The sequence below is a fragment of the Bidens hawaiensis genome, unplaced genomic scaffold (assembly GCF_021521415.1).
Source record: "Bidens hawaiensis isolate Kalapana, Puna unplaced genomic scaffold, B.hawaiensis_p1.1 tig00033921_1, whole genome shotgun sequence".
Taxonomy (NCBI): domain Eukaryota; kingdom Viridiplantae; phylum Streptophyta; class Magnoliopsida; order Asterales; family Asteraceae; genus Bidens; species Bidens hawaiensis.
Window position 1 is genome coordinate 7,321 of NW_027495854.1, and position 17,358 is coordinate 24,678.

Genomic DNA, 17,358 nt, shown 5'->3' on the forward strand with positions numbered 1-17,358 from the left:
AAGTTGTACAGTCGGGTACAGTAACAGCCGTCACAACTTGTCCTTTTTCATAATTATCCACAGTAATAAAAGATATTTCTCATCAACTTGCAAAATTAAAAATCCCAAAATCAACGATTAAGTCCAGAGTTCCACCCGCATAAAATACTTCACACGGAAGAAACACTGGACTGGGGGACTTATAAAGGTAGGGTACCAAAAGGACCCAAATACCCGTATTAAATACCCGCGGGTCAATCAGAAGCTCCTCATAAGGCACCCGCGGGACATATAAACCATCCGCATAGTCATCTGAGGAAGAAACACCCTCATAGCACATGCGGAAGCATCACAACACCCTCGAAATTTATCCGCAAGAAGGAATATCCTTCGCGTAAATAACTACGAGGTAATGCTCCGGGACAGTTGTTAGTAACCAATTACCTTCTAGAAGAATCGCCAAGATGCTTTCTTAGACAATACGTGATCTATTGGCCAATTAGCTAATGACACGTGACAAGGTCGTTATAACCGTGCACATGGCCGATATTACCCCGTTAACCAATAATAGAGCGACTCGTGTCCAGGTTGATATACATGCACATGCAACGTATAAGCTAAACCTATCACATAAGGACACGCGTCCAGACGGTTATGCAGGCATCTTCTAAAAGGACAGCTGGCCCAATCACTTCCCCACATCCTTCGGCTATAAATACCCTCTCAATCATCATGAGGTATCCATTCACCATCACTGTACTCTCTCAATTTACTTAAGTACTTTATCTCTTCGTAAGAACGGTACTTATTCTTACGCTGGAGGGTGGTTACGGGAAGACCCCCCCCCTCTTGTCCTTCCCGTAACGAGCTCACGGTGTTCTGTTTTTCAGGATTCACGTCACTGGATTTTAGGAATTGTATTCATATCGTGTTGGCAGTAACCGTATCCTACCTTGTGGACTCATTGGATCTAGGACCCATTAGTGGGGAGTAGATCCATGTTTCTTCAATTAGGTTATTCGGGTAGCCAGGTTTATTCATTAGTCTTCCAAAAAAAATATATTAAAACGCAAAATTGGGAATTACTTCATCCACATAAAGATGTAATCGCAAATAAAATTAATTACGTGTCTCCATTTTAAGTAAATATATGACATTACTTATTTTGTATTATCAGTTTCTCAATATCTTACATGTAGACTAACTCGACTACAAAGGATCCGACAAATGCCCTAGCCGACTGTAGAGGAGTCAGGGCTCTTGTGTAGCCGAAAAATTGATAATCTATCAAGAAAGCCGACTCTTAAGTAGCTGAAAAGTTGGTAATCCGGCTGTCTCTTAATCGTAAAGGAGCCGAAAAACATATTAGTCAGGTCTCCTATACGCTTAACTTGATGATGCCACATATAAAATGTTGCTTAATGTCATGTTTTTTGTGTTATGCAGTTCTGAATGAACTGAGGTGTCGATCTCTGATTGAGTCTTTTTAAATTGAAATAAAAAGTTTGTTTTTTTACATGACACATGTCTCATCCACCATTCCACTGCTACAATTATTGGACCATTTATTTATTTATTTATTTTAGTATGATCCATTCGTACATTTAGATACACATATTGTATCTATTTTCTCTCTCAGTCACATCTACAGTCTTGATTAGACCACATCTCATCTAATCCTTCACAAGATGACATATTATTGAGCTTTCAATCACAACCCACAACTAGAAGAACAACAATCAGCAGTAAAGGTATCACCTTTGTCACACCTTCTCATATTTTGATCAAGATCAATGTTAATAACAGTCAAAGTTTGACTTTTTTCTTGATTTTGTACATGGGTTTTTGCTTGTATGCACATATCTTTCTGGGTTTGTAAGAACTTATTTAGATCTTAATTCTTTAGCTTTGTAGTGTTTAATTTCATAATTTGACTGTCTATCTTGAATTTGGGGTTTATTGTAACTATGAAGCTCTGAGTTGCTTGTTAGCTTGTTAAGTTTTACTGATTTGTTATTGGTTTAAATACTGATATCATGTTTGTTTCATTTCATCCTTTCCAAATCCAAAACACAATTTTTTGGTCAATTTTACACATTTTTAGCTACAGTTGACCAGTTGACTTTTTATTTTTTCTTTAGATAAGAATGGCAACTATTGTTTTGGTATGAACTATAAAGTAATTTTTTGTAAATAAATGACACTAATTATGTATTAAAATGTATTATTTTGTAAAAAATGATATCTTTTTGGTCTTTTGAATCAGGGGTTTATGTTGTTCATTCGAATTTGGATATTTATTAATCTTTAAAGATTGATATGAAGGTGGTTATGATCGTGACGAAAGCGAGTGTCAAAATCTTGATATGCCAACAACTATCGTGTGATTGAACCCGCTAGAGAAAATATCATCCGTAACATTGCTTTGAAGATTAATTTAACAGTTGACTGGCCATCACATGACTGCAATTTTGTTTCACTAGTTAGTTATAACAGTTACTTTTAAAATGGAGACAAACGATATGACCATGAAAACACAGCCTAACATGATACCTCGGCTTCTTCCAGCTTTTCTACCAGCTATTTTTATTGCGGTTACATATGTCGATCCAGGAAAATGGGCTGCAGCCGTCGACGGTGGGGCCCGTTTTGGGTACGATCTTATTGTAGTTATGATTGTTTTTAGTTTGGCTGCTGTTCTTTGTCAATACCTTGCTGCTTCTGTTGCTGCTGTCACCAGCAGAAATCTTGCGCAGGTATGTTTTTTTAGTGTTTATAATCGGGTTTTGGGGGGGGGGGGGTGTTACGGGTTTACCCTCACATGTATAGTTTTCGTGTATGAAACAAAAGTGTGTAGAAACGACCTTTCTTGAATATTCAAATAATCATAAGTGGAAATGTGGATTATTTTCTTTATTAACTATTCTTTGTATATGTTGTTTTAGTTTGTTAATTTAACCAAATGGTTTTTTATTTTTTTATTTTTCTATATAATGATGTAGATTTGCAGTGAGGAGTATGATATGATCACATGTATATTCTTGGGAATTCAAGCCGAAGTATCTATTATCGCTTTAGACCTTTCAATGGTAATTTCTATATCCTTTTTGTTACCTCTTATAAACTTTACAATCGTCATGCCAGTTTATAAACAAAATGTCTATTTTGTAATTGCAAGATTTTGGGAACCGCACACGCGCTAAATCTTACATTTGGAATCGGTCTCTTCACTTGTGTCCTTTTAACTTCCATCGACGCGCTTTTATTTCCGATTGTTTCAAGTTACTTGGTAAGCTCAATCTCCTATCGTATCATTCTCAATCATGTATAAATCGGTTTTCGTATTTTTTCATTAATGTTTACTACAACGACACATGCTTTAGGAAAATGGGAAAGCTAAGTTCATATGCATGTGGTTGGCAATCGTTGCTTTGTTTTCATATTTCTTTGGGGTTGTTACAAGTCAACACGATACACCACTGTCAATGGGTGGGATTCTTCCCAGTTTTAACGGTGAAAGCACGTTTGCTTTAATGAGCCTTCTCGGTGCAAGTATTATGCCTCATAACTTTTATCTACATTCATCTATAGTGCAGGTATGTTTAATATAAATTTTAAGTTGAGAATTGCAAGAAGCGCATAAACTTTTGTATAACTGTACATATATTGCTTTAACTGTGATACATAAGTGTAACTGCATAACTGTTTATATCTTTGCAGCAAAATCAGGGACCGAAACAAGTTTCAAAGGAAGCTTTATGTCAAGGCCATCTTTTTGCCATTTCTTGTATTTTCACTGGCATTTTTGCAATAAATTACATTCTCATGAACTCGGCTGCAAATGTGTTCTATAGCACGGGCCTTGGTTTGCTTACTTTTGATGACGCGTTATCTTTAACGGACCAGGTTACCGTGCTAAAAACCATTTTTTTTATTATCAGTTTCTTTGGTATAAAATAATTAACCATGGACATTTTTTTTAATAATTAGTTTTAAAATCGGTTCCAGGTATTTAGGAGCCTAATGGCACCTTTCGCGGTAGTTCTTGTTCTGGTTCTTTCATATCATACAACATCGCTGACATGGAAATTCAGCAGTCAATCGGTTCTCCTTAATTTTTTCAAACTTGACATTCCCGGTTGGTGTCATCACTCAACAATCCGTTTAGTATCCTTAATTCCCGCACTTTTGTTCACGTGGCATTTGGGAGCCGAAGGCGCGTATCAACTTATGTTGTTTGCTCAAATTATTGTGGCGGTTTTGCTCCCATCGTCGGTGGTTCCACTTTTTCGTGTTGCTTCGTCACGATCAATAATGGGTGTGAATAAAATGTCTCGGCTTGTTGAGTTTTTAAGTTGGGTTACTTATATCGGGATGCTCGGTTTGGTGGTTGTGTTTGTGGTTGAGATGGTGTTTGGAAGCAGTGATTGGGTGAGTAATCTGAGGTGGACAATGTGGGTCCCGTATGTCTTCGTTCTCGTGACCGCGGTTGTTTCCGTGTCACTCGTGCTTTGGCTAGTTGTAACACCTTTAAAATGTTCCCGACCCGATGTTCAAAAGTGGAATAATGCTCACGAAACCGAAACCATCCCCGAGTCATCGTTTATTGAAGAAAAAGTAGAAAACCGCGAGTATGATTCTAATTCTAATTTGGCCCGTGATTTCAATTTGCCCGATGAACTTTTAGACTATGATTACGGGCCTCGGTTGACCACCATCGAAGAAGTTTCTTCTGATATAACGGATTCACAGCCTGATGAATCACCGATTATAGTGGAAAACGTCTCGAGCCCGGTCGTTAATACTTTGAAAAAAGATGATGATTTGGTTGAAAAGACACTGAGAATTGACGGAAACATTCGTATTGTAAAAGAGCCTGAATGGGAGCCCGAAGAACCATCAAAAACAGTATCGGGAGCGGTTAAGTCTCCCACTAACGGGCCGGGTTCTTTCAGGAGCCTTGGCGGGAAAACTGACGACATCATCGGTCCTGGGAGTCTTTCAAAGCTAGGTGGGTTGGGTCGGGCCGCCAGACGACAGTTAACTACAACACTAGACGAATTCTGGAAGCTTCTATTTGATTTTCACGGGGAAATGACACAAGATGCAAAAACTAACAAACTCGATAAGTTGCTTGGGATTGATTCTAAAGTGAACTTAAAGGCGGGCCCGGGTATATCAAAAACGACAAGCCTGGAAAAAGAACAGTTTTACGGTGGACGGGGGTCAACTTTGATGACCTATCAGCAGTTGTTAGATGCATACGCGCGAAACCCGACCCTAAACGTGACAGGTCCCGAGAAACGTTACCATAGCTTACGCATACCGCAAGCTTCTGGCCCGTACGTTGACCAGCCGGCTACGGTTCACGGGTATCAAATTAAGTCGGTTATTAATCAAACCAAACAAAAGTACGATTACTGTCAAAATCAAATCGAAGCGGTAACTCCTAAATACAAATCATTGGTTTCCGTGACGAAAACCCAACAAAACGGGTTACGACCCGTTAAGCCACCAGGTTTTCCGGATCCAGTTGTGTCTAGAACTAGCTTGATGCAACCGGAACAAACATATTACAATCATCAGCCTGCGGGCCCGATCGAAGACGTGCACGAGAAGAAGTATTACAGCATGCCTAATATATCCGGGCTACTTCCGAGTCGGGGCTCCAAGATTTTACCCGAACAGTATGTAGCACTCGGGCAGCCGGTTTATCCGGGCCCGTTATCGGGTACAGTTTACGGGTACGGTGGATTATCGTATTCGAATCTATCACGGGACGCAGCTTCTTACCAGCCTGTCACAAGTTACAAACCTTGGTTAGCGTCTGACCCGTGGTCCATGTGGTCCAAACAACCGTGTGAACATTTTGGTGTAGCCGAAAAGGTAAAACCCGGGCCCGATTTGAACACTCAAGAAACGACTAGTGTGGATTCTGAAGCGAATATTTTGAAGTTGCTTAGGCTTTGTATTGTCATGCTTTTGAAACTTGAAGGGTCTGAATGGTTGTTTAAGCAAAACGGAGGGGTTGATGAGGATCTTGTGGACCGGGTGGCGGCTCGGGAAAGATTCCTTTATGAAATTGAGGTGAATCGAGTAACCCGTGTTGGTGGAACAAAAGTCGATGAAGTCGAGTATAATAATTATCTTGTAACATCGGTCCCAAATTGCGGTGAAGACTGTGTTTGGAAAATCGAGTTGATTAAAAGCTTTGGTGTTTGGTGTATACGTAGGATTCTTGAGCTTTCAGTTATGGAAAGCCGGCCCGAGCTTTGGGGAAAGTACACTTATGTTCTTAACCGTCTTCAGGTAATCTATCGGCCCAAATGAAAGCAGCCCGTTTAGTATTTTCGTTTGTTTTTTTAACTTTTACTATTTGTTTTTCATCTGTTTAGGGAATAATCGAGCCGGCGTTTGGTAAACATCGTGTGGCGACAAGCCCGTGTTTCTGCCTTCAGCTTCCGGACTCGTACCAACACGGGTCATCACTACCCAAACCCGCCGCCAGTTTTCCAGCTCTTGCGAAACCAAGAGGGAAATGCACCACTGCTGCTAATATTTTGGACATGGTGACAGATGTTGAGAGCGCGATCTCGGGCCGAAAAGGTCGGCCCGGTACTGCAGCGGGTGATGTGGCGTTCCCTAAAGGGAAAGAAAACCTCGCGTCGGTTCTTAAAAGGTACAAACGCAGGTTGGTAGCCGTGAGTCCTGACGGGCTTAGCCGAAGCCCATAAGTCCTGGCCCCTGGATTTCGTTGGGTTATTTGATTTTCATAAACAAGATCTTTTACTCTTTTTTAGCTTCGGGTTCGAAATGATGATGACGTGGATGTCGGTTTGGTTATCGGGTTGGAAGAAAAGGAAGCGTTTGGATTAGAATAATGGAACTTTTTTTTGGTAGATCTGATCAATATAACGTCGTCGTGTTGTGTAAATATTTTTATGCTGGTGACGAGATGGTCTGCTGATCGAGACGAGACAAGGGCTGTTTAGTTTGTTTTTTTTTTCGCACTTGCATACGTATGTAAACTGAATCGAGTACTTTGGTATCGCTTTTATTAATAACTTTCAGTATGCGTGTCTAAAGGTGCGAATACCCGTTAATTGGTTTGGGAAAGAGTTCGAGAAAACAAAATTTTACTCAATGTAGTTGCTTATTTTATAAAATTTATTAAAATAAAAAAGAAATTAAAAGAAAACACATAACAGTTAAAATAGAAAAGAAAAAAACAATACACAGGTGGTTACACTTGTTAGAATCACCAACATTAAATAATTAATTATCTAAATTAAAGAGATAAAAAATATGTGAGTATTTATGTCAGTATAATTAAAATATTAATATATTTAATAAAATTAAATCTAAAATTTATTATTAAATCAATTTATATACACTTTTAAGTGTAGAAGATGAATGTGGTAAAATTCAATTAATAATATTTACATGTCTTAGATGAAAAATACAAATGAATAACAATTTTATTCTCATATACTCATTCAACTTTCATAAGTCCATAGGAATAGGGTTATCATCGGTATATTTTAAAATCGTAATACAGAAACGTATTTTATTCATGCTAATGTTATATATAATATATTTTTTTTATGTTATTCATAACGAAACATCATACCATATTTTGTTATGATTCGATATTTAATAAGAAAAATATAATTACAATTTATAAAATCAATAGTACATCTTTTTCGTGATTATAAAAAAATTGTGCGAGAATTCATTAAGTTTTCGTATTAATATTCCATTAAAAATATTATTTAAACTTATAAACCATCTAATATATTTTTCTTTTAAGCATTCTCATGATGACATGTAAATATTATTTTTCTTTCCAGCTTCCCCCCTTGACTCTCAAAACCAAGGTGCCGTTGTTGATATATAGTTGGCATCCGTCACTATTATCTACTGCCGTCGCCGGATAATGGCGTATATGTGCACCGACAGCGGCAACTTAATGGCCATAGCCCAGCAAGTTATCCAACAAAAGCAACAACAAGAAGAACAACAACTTCATCAGACTCAGAACCAGCAGCAGCAACCTTTAGTCTCAATGAATAACCCCTTTTGGTCCTCCACCGGCCACCCCTTTTCGGATCCGTTTGAAGACGCAGCCGGATTTCAGTTCCCGAATCTGGAACACCAGCAAGGGTTTAGGTTTGCTGAGTTTGATACCGACGAGTGGATGGAGAGTTTGATACAGCCGACCTCAGATTTCAATCTCTACGCCGCAGATCCTTTTTCCGATCTCAAAACTCCTTGGGCCCCGCCGCCGCAGGATATTCCGCCGCCGCCGCCGTTGCTGAAAACCCTAGCTGACTACGCTCGAATCGCCGATACTGAACCGGAAAAGACCTTAAAACCGCTGATTCGGCTTCTTCGAGACTCGGAGCAGGGAGATCCGACGGAGAGAGTCGCGTTCTACTTCGCCGGAGCTTTACACAGCCGCGTCACGAAGACGCCTAAAGCAGTTACCGATGTGACGTCACCAGCCGAGTTCACCCTCACTTACAAAGCTCTCAACGACGCTTGTCCGTACTTGAAGTTCGCTCACTTAACCGCTAATCAGGCAATACTCGGAGCAGCAGAAAAGGCGGATAATATCCATATAGTCGACTTCGGGATAGTCCAAGGAGTTCAATGGGCGTCGCTTCTTCAAGCCCTAGCGACCCGACCCGCTGGTAAACCTACTAGCATCCGGATCTCCGGCATTCCAGCTTTAGTCCTTGGAGACACGCCTGGTCCTGAGCTTCTCGCAACCGCTACCCGCCTCCAGGAGTTCGCCAAGGTTCTAGATCTCAATTTCGAATTCCAACCGGTTTTAACTCCGATTGAAAACCTAACCGTGTCGAGCTTCCGGATCAAGGAGAACGAGTTTCTAGCCGTTAATTTCATGCTCCAGTTGTATAACCTGCTCGATGAATCCGGCGGTGGTGTGGTTAAAGCGTTGAAGCTGGCGAAATCCCTGAATCCGAGTATCGTCACGTTAGGTGAATACGAAGCCAGTTTGAATCGAGTTGGATTCCATGACCGGTTCGCCAACGCGTTAACCTTTTACTCTGCTCTGTTCGAGTCACTCGAACCGAACATGAGCCGAGACTCGGTGGAGAGATTGCAGGTGGAGAGATCATTGTTCGGCCGACGAATTGCAGCTGCGGTAGGTCACGAACATGAATCAAGCAAACGTGAGCGGATGGAGGATAAACAGCAATGGCTGGTGATGATGGAGAGTTCCGGATTCGAGAAGGTGAAGCTCAGCAATTACGCGATAAGTCAAGCCAAGATTCTGCTATGGAGTTACAATTACAGTGAGATGTATGCTTTGATTGATTATGATCCTGGATTTCTTACTCTAGCTTGGAATGATGTTCCGATTCTCACCGTTTCTTCGTGGCGTTAATTATTGTTATAATGTTTTTGTTTATTTGGTAATGGTGTAATGAGTACAGGTTAGACAATTAGATCCGCCATTGCCATTAAATTGGTGTTTTTTGAAGCTTTTGGTTTGTTTTAGTATAGGATGATGATGAAGCCTGGTCCAAGTTCAGAAGCCATTAAATTATTGGTGTTTTTGAAGCTTTTGCTTTAGTCAAATGAACTAGTATTTTACCGGAATGTCAACGCGGGAATGTGACGTCTACATTAATGCCACAAGCTAAAGTGCTATACATATTAAACTAGTAATTTACCCGTCTGGTGGACGGGAATATCAACACGGGAATCTGATGATTGCATTAATTCAGTAACATGAATGCGTGAGATACCGAGGTCATAGGGAATAGTAAGTATATGCATGGTTGCATTTTGACGTGCTAATTGGTACCTTTTGGGTTTGTTTCTTGCTTCACTATGTAATCCGTGGTATGTGAATGCGTTGTATGCTTTTACAACACTATTAACCTTATATTGCCCCTTTAACCAATTGAAAAGCAAACTGATGTTTTTGACCTTTTAATTCTACTTCAGTTGACTTTTTTTATTCAAAAACCGTATAGTTGACAGTGTTTTTATTTTGGCGTTGACAAAATTAACTTGGTAACGTGTCAAAATGGTTAGCGCACACACGCATTCCTATATACCAAGAGGAAACGTGCGCGATGTTGTAGGGTGACAATCTGCAACATGGTAACCAGTTTTTTATAAACAATTGGTAACGACTTTTAAGTTCAATTACAAAAAAAGTCAAATGATGCAATTCTTCATCAGAAAGTCAAATGACGCAAGTAGCAAAACAATTCTACATCAAAAATACCCAAATTTGACAATTTCCAGTCAAGGTAACTAATTCTGAAATATCACTAATTTCATGTAAATAATGGTGGTATTTTACAAATTGCATGCTATGTCCCTCTCTGCTTTATGTACACCTACCAACATAAACAAAATTTGTCAAACTTAATCCAATTATAAACATATTTTCTCCTACCATTCTAATTGATTTCAAATAATTATGTCATTATCCTTATGTTGGCATATCATATTCAGCTCCACCGAATTGATCCATATCACCATTGTCATCTTCCATGATATCTAGAATATGAACTCGTATTTCTCCCATTTGAATCTACGTAAACCTGCACAACTTTCCCACATCAGAATAAATGGAATTAAAAATTTAAAAATGTATGCATACACTTTGCAAAATATAAGGAAATATAAGCGCACCTTGGGTTCGTTCATGTCCACCATTGAAACCGTCGATCTTTTCCCAACAGTTTCACTTGTTGAATATTCCACCTCATAACCGGTTTTTCCTTCTCGTTCCATTTTTATACTTTACACGACTGACCCGTTCCATTTTTGATACTTTACACAACCATAACAGTAATATGTGTATTCCCAGCCCTATATGGCTGCAATTTGCAGACTTATGTGGCGGCATAACAGCCTCAACTTTCTCGTCATGCACAACTGAATTTTCTAGCATAATACAATTGTGTACAACCCTGTATTGCTGTGAACTTTTATTGCAATTTGTGACTACCATGAGCTATGTTTGCGGGCTAGTATCTTCCAACGGCCTCACCATTGACCCATATTTGACATTTTTCCATGCCATTTATATCTAAATCTAGCGGTTCGTTTCCTGCTGGAGCGTTAAAAGTAGTCTAAAAGTAAAACCAGTGTTAATGCTGTAAAAGTAAAACGTTGTATAAAAAAATTACCTTGTACCAAGTAAGGCTATGTGTAGTGGAGGGGCTACAATTGGGGGCGAATTGTGACATGTGACGCGCAGTCAGCAAGTAGTGGAAATTTGTTTTTTGGGTGTAATGATGTAGAGGCTACAAGTTGGGCCCACAGTTTCTTTTTTTATTATTTTTTTTTATAACTAAACTAAACAAATAAAAACCAATTTATTTAAATAATTAGATAAAAATGCATTAAAATTAAAAAGAAATACAAAAAACTTAAAAAACATAACTAATAATGCATTAAAATTAAAAAAAAAATTACATAACTAAAAATATTAAAAAACATAAATAAAATACTAATATCCATAATATTCGCGCATTTTTTCCATTCGTTGTCGTTGCAATAATGCGGCCTCTTCGTGTAACCCGGCATCTTTGAGGGATTTGTATTCTTCACTCACTTCCCGCAATTCCAACATTTGGGCAATCTTTTCGTGTTGTTTGTCGGTTTCTCTCATGGCATCGTTGAGTTCCTCGACACACTTTTTGTGTTTTTTGATGATTTCTTTCATGGCAGCGGCGAGTTCCACGAGTGTCGGTTGGTTCGGGTTGTTTGTAGGATTCATTTTGTTAGATTTTTTGAAGAAGGTTTATGTTTATATAGATGTGAAATGAAGAAGAAGGATATGAAATGGAGAAGAATGTATATGTTTATATAGATATATAATATATTGTTTTAATTATTTTTTTTATTTTGTACCGTTGTCAAACGGTCAAAATAATAAAATATTATTATTTTCTCAAAGTTTAGGCGATAAAAAGAATCCGTCCCCGCCCCAAATCGCCCAAAAATCGCCGGGGGGCGGTGTTCTAGCCCCAAGTCGCCCTATTTCACCCCCAAACATCGCCCACTAAACATGGCCTAAGAGGCTTTGAGCCACTAAGGATCCTGGTAGCCACTCAATACAGTAACTCCCATCAAGTGTATGCAGACTCAAAGTTTCATACTTTTAAACCAGCCTACTCATCAATTAATAATCTTTGGTTTATTATATTTGTTTTAACGCATATTATATCTTATAAATGTGCTTATATAAACATAACAGTTAATGAACCAACCTTGTATGATCATTGTTGCTTTGTTAAGTCTCTTGTACCCTCATTTAGCCCCTTCAAGGTTACTGGTAATAAACTAATTAATCAATGATAAAAATAGTTCTTCATAGCATCACTTTCAGAAACTAAACTATAAATGATTCACCAATATTAGAAACCAACCGCAAGGAGATCTGAGCTCTCAACTTGAGTTTTTTACCAAAATAGGGTGGGAGGAATAAATATTTACCAAAATAAATGATTTTATGTAGAATTATCTTTTTTCACTCGTAATCTTATTGGATAAAAATCATTTCTACTTTATCTTTTCCCACTCATAATCTTATTTGGTAAAAATCATTTCTACTAAAAATTTTCTCTTTGAAAAAGTTAATAAAAAAATGAATTATAAAATAATGAAATTGAAGGTTTTATCTTTCATACAGTTTTCTTCAAAATAAAAAAAATGTTTTTAAAATTTAATATTTTCTTTGTTATTTTAAAGATTTTAAATAACAGTTCCATATTATCATATTATTGAGTTTTTTTAATCTTTATTCATTTTATTTATTGCTTTCAACAATTTTTTTTTCTTATATTAAGGGTGTTCAAAAATAGAATTAGATTTAATATTGATAACAATATCGACGTTGCTTAGTCAAAATATATTCGGTTCATTATTTGTACTAGTACGTTACCGGCATTTAAAAAACTTACTATAACCAAAAAATTTGAACAATTCTAACAAAATCTACGCTAGAATGTCGATAGAAAATAAACATAATTGCGAAAACCATAAAATGAACGCGGGTACCGATCCTGATAAAACTAATACCAATACCAATATTGTTAGGTCGGAATCATTTTGGTTTGTCACAATACCAATACGGTACCGGCTCTCGAATACAAAGTTGTTCTCCACAAAAATTATACCAGAATGTTGAGAACAAAAAAGAAACACAGTTGCGTATTTAACTTAAAGAAAAGTTTAACGAACACAAATAAATTTTACGAATGATGATGAAAATAAATTTTAAACAGAGAAGGGATTTTGCTCTCCGTAATGACCTTTAGAGATAATACAGATTAATGCTGTTAAATCGTGATTTTGCTTGTTTTATTTCTTGTTGTATTTTACTTTAAACCAAAATTCATTTTCTTTCATTTTGTAGAGACCTTTTTTAAAAAAAAAAATCTCAATTATTTTGAAAAATAAAATCGGAGGAGAAAAAAAAAGAGTAAGAAAGTAAGTTTTTTTATTTTTTATTATTTTACACAAAAAGATTAGAGCAAATTACCAAAATGGCCCATTTCATGAGAGAGAAAATGCAAAATAGCACGTGAGATTTGAAATTCTCAAAATAGCCCTTCTGTAACATCCTAAAATATTATAATGTTAAATAAAGAAAGTTACGTTTAGTGATTTCGCGTTATTAATTTATTTAATGTTGAGTAAAGAACGGATCACGGACTTAGATTAATTAAGGTGGATTAAGTGGTAATGGGCTTTAGGTCCACGGGCTTCAAGAGGTATAAATATCCTCCTAAACCACCATAAAACCCTAAACCTCATTTCATTCCATCTTAATCTCTACACACTCAAAAACACACACATCCTTCACCTCACACGGCCGCGAGAGAGAGAGAACGGGACTCAAGTCCAAAATCAAGCCAACCATTATTAGACCTTCGATATACGAGCTAGATACGAGATAACCAAGCAAACCACGACCACACCGAACGCGTAAAGGTATGCCTTTTACCTTAAAGTTTACGTTTTTAGGATCGGTTAGCTTTGAAACTTAAACATAAAGTAAATCGGGTCTAAACGAAACGTAAAGTAACAAACTTGATCTTGGAAATGAACTTGACAAACCTATGGCTATGTACGGCGACTTGTTATTAAACGTTTTAAGCTGAAAGCTCCAAACTTTATGTCTTTCCGGGCTAAGTTTTACCCGAACTAGGCCATGGGAATGATCGCGGAGTTAGTTAACGTAATATCCAAGAAATTCTCGATGAAATAAGGGTGATTTTGGTGATTAAGTTTGAACAGAGACGGCAGCTGGGCAACTTCGCCTACAAGCCATAACTTCGCCTTCATGCAAGTTCGCTTGCAAGCAAGTTCGCCTAAAGCCAAGTTCGCCTAACTGTAACTTCGCCTGGTGATAAGTTCGCCCATGATAACTTCGCCTAAGGCTAAATTCGCTAATTCTCAACTTCGCCTGGCATATGTTCGCCTAGGGTTAACTTCGCCGATCACTAACTTCGCCTGAGTTAAGATCGCTGAATGCTTAACTTCGCTTAATGTTAAGTTCGCTTAACACTAAGTTCGCTTACAGTAAGTTCGCTTAATGTTAAGTTCGCTTAACACTAAGTTCGCTTACAGTAAGTTCGCTTAATGTTAAGTTCGCTTAATGATAAGTTCGCTGGAGTTAGCAAATTAGAAAGTAAATTAAAAACCTAATGAAAAATGTGTTAAGACAGTTAATGGAAATAAAATTTTTCCAAGCTGACCTGGCAGCTCGACCCCAGCCAGGGGCTCTGCCCCTTGGACCCTGCTAGGGGTTGCCGCCCCAAGACCCCGCTGCCAGGGGCGCTGCCCCCGGACCCCCGTTCGTTGTGGGTTATATAAAGATAGAAATACAACATGAGTAGTAGTAGTTAATTGATACATGTAAATATTATACAGTTAGCCGTGCACAGCTCAAGAAGGGAATAACGATTAACGGAGAGCGTAACAGGATTCAGGTGAGTTTCTAGCCCCATTTATGTGTTATGATTTCGGGGCTGTGTGCATACTCAATATGTTTGTTAATACGCTTATCCTAAGAGATAAGTGCATGCCTTATGTGAATAATGTGAAATGTATGAATGATTGCTTGATGGTACGTGAACAATCTTCGGATATTGCACGTACTGTCAGGTTGTAACACTATATATAAGGTAAGTAAGATATGTATGCTTATGTGTATGAACGTGATAAAAGTTAATAAAAGAAGGAAAGGATGGTTGTATGGTTGTATGGTTACGAAAAGGGTACCGAGCCCTAATAATACTCGAGGTATGATGTATGGTTGTATGGTAACGAAGAGGGAATCGAACCCTACTAATATTCGAGAACTAGGGAACCAAACCTTACTAATATTCGAGGAAAGAGGGTACCAAGCCCTAATAATACTCGAGGAAAGAGGGTACCGAGCCCTAATAATACTCGAGGAAGGAGGGTACCGAACCCTAATAATACTCGAGGAACGTAGGGCGTAATGCTCTTTATAACATAAGATATGAAAGCAAGTTAGTACAAAAGAAAGTATGAAAGTATGGAAGTATGAAAGTATGATTGAAAGAATATAAGTTTATGTGTATTGTATAATGTATGATTAACTAGAACTCACTCAGCGTAGCTGACTTTTAGTATGCACGCAGGTGAGTAGGATGAGACAGCTCGCTTGAGGAGACACGTGGCACTGAATAAGAGGCTGGCATCGGAAGATTCAAAACGTTTAAGTTTAATGTTTTGTTCATTTTGAAAGACAAGATGTTTTAAGACAAGATGTGTTTTGCTATGAAATGTTTTATGAAAGTTTTTATATTCCGCGAATGTTTTAATTAACTCTGATATTTAGAACTGCGTTTATGAGTAAATCCAACACGAAAGTAGGGCTACCGGTAACGGGGCCTTACACCTTCTAATCTCACGTACACGTGAGTTTGCGAGATTCCCCGTGACTTTTCGTGGTCCAATCAGATTCTGCCAAGTGTTCCACTCCCACCTACCACGATATTTTTCATCCCAAATCTGTCGGAAACGTAACTTTTGACACAAAATATAACCTGAAAAAACAAACTGTAACGTGATGTTTCAAGCTGTTTTTATCGGCAACGTGAGTTTTCAAATAAGATGGATTTGAAAGGTTTTTGAAATTCATCTCCTTAGATGAATTTCAAATATATTTTGTTTTTTTTTTAAAACCATCTTCATCTTCATCTTCATCACCATCACCTTAATCATCTTCATCACCTTCATCATTATTCCGGTCACCGTCACCGCCACCGGAGCTTTAACCAAAGTCCTCAACCTCTCAACTCCTCACCTTAATCATCTTCATCACTTTCATCATTATTCATCATCTTCATCTTCCACCTTCTCCTAGATTTTTTGATTTTTTCGTTATTCCCATTCTCTAGTTTCGATTCCATCCCAGACTCATCCATTTACACATAAACAATACCCAACTCCAAAACCTATCTCCAATTACCCAAAAAAATGTAGTCTACATTATTGGATGAGCCTATGACATTTGTACCAAATTAATGTTATACGTTAAAAGATGAGCCATAAATATGTTCAACGTTAAAATGTATCCGGATTATATGTTTTACGTTAATGTTTTCCAAAAGTATGTTGCATATCAATTATTGGTGGGCCCGATAAAATAAGGAACAATTTATGTTATACGTTAAAAGATGTCCCAAATATATGTTCAACGTTAAAATGTATCCGGATTATATGTTTTACGTTAAAGTTTCCCCTAAATATGTTGCATGTCAATTATTGATGGACCCGATAAAATAAGAACCAAATTTATGTTATACGGATTATACGTTGAAATTCATCTAAGGAGATGAATTTCAAAAAACCTTTCAAATCCATCTTATTTGAAAACCCACGTTGCTGATAAAAACAGCTTGAAACATCACGTTACAGTTGGTTTTTCTCAGGTTATATTTTGTGTCAAAAGTTACGTTTCCGACAGATTTGGGATGAAAAATATCGTGGTAGGTGGGAGTGGAACACACTTAGCAGAATCTGATTGGACCACGAAAAGTCACGGGAATCTTGCAAACTCACGTGTACGTGAGATTAGAAGGGCTATTTGGGAATTTCAAATCTCACGTGTTATTTTGCATTTTCTCTCTCATGAAACTAGCTATTTTGGTAATTTGCTCAAAAGATTATGATTGAGAAAAGATAAGTTTACATGAAAAAATCTATTTTGATAAATAAGTTTCAAACTCCCCATTTTGATAAATATATTCCTCCTAACCCATTTTGGTTAAAAACTCCTATCAACTTTACACTTTGACCAAATGTTAACTTCAGATTCTTTAACAATCCCCATACCGTTCCTCTAAT

The 17,358-nt window shown here is 37.6% G+C and overlaps 2 protein-coding genes across 2 annotated transcripts; both read left to right on the top strand.

Moving 5' to 3' along the window:
* Nucleotides 1–1,582: 1,582 nt before the first annotated feature.
* LOC143585632 (ethylene-insensitive protein 2.2-like) lies at nt 1,583–7,058 on the top strand. Its single transcript, XM_077067388.1, has 8 exons — nt 1,583–1,730; nt 2,305–2,735; nt 2,982–3,068; nt 3,158–3,268; nt 3,363–3,575; nt 3,700–3,885; nt 3,988–6,288; nt 6,375–7,058. Exons 2-8 carry the CDS (start codon nt 2,487–2,489, stop codon nt 6,711–6,713), a joined length of 3,486 nt encoding a protein of 1,161 aa, XP_076923503.1. The 5' UTR covers nt 1,583–1,730; nt 2,305–2,486; the 3' UTR covers nt 6,714–7,058.
* Nucleotides 7,059–7,905: 847 nt separating this feature from the next.
* Nucleotides 7,906–9,596, top strand: LOC143585633 (scarecrow-like protein 4). Its single transcript, XM_077067389.1, has one exon. The coding sequence runs from the start codon at nt 7,916–7,918 to the stop codon at nt 9,389–9,391; it is 1,476 nt and encodes a 491-aa protein (XP_076923504.1). The 5' UTR covers nt 7,906–7,915; the 3' UTR covers nt 9,392–9,596.
* The last annotated feature ends 7,762 nt before the right edge of the window (nt 9,597–17,358 follow it).

Bases quoted from the DNA above. Each gene is read 5' to 3' on its own strand.
- LOC143585632 (XM_077067388.1), top strand. From the start codon at position 2,487: ATGGAGACAAACGATATGACCATGAAAACACAGCCTAACATGATACCT. The intron at 3,069-3,157 runs GTAATTTCTATA...TGTAATTGCAAG, and splicing joins TCGCTTTAGACCTTTCAATG to ATTTTGGGAACCGCACACGC. The intron at 6,289-6,374 runs GTAATCTATCGG...TCATCTGTTTAG, and splicing joins ATGTTCTTAACCGTCTTCAG to GGAATAATCGAGCCGGCGTT.
- LOC143585633 (XM_077067389.1), top strand. From the start codon at position 7,916: ATGGCGTATATGTGCACCGACAGCGGCAACTTAATGGCCATAGCCCAG.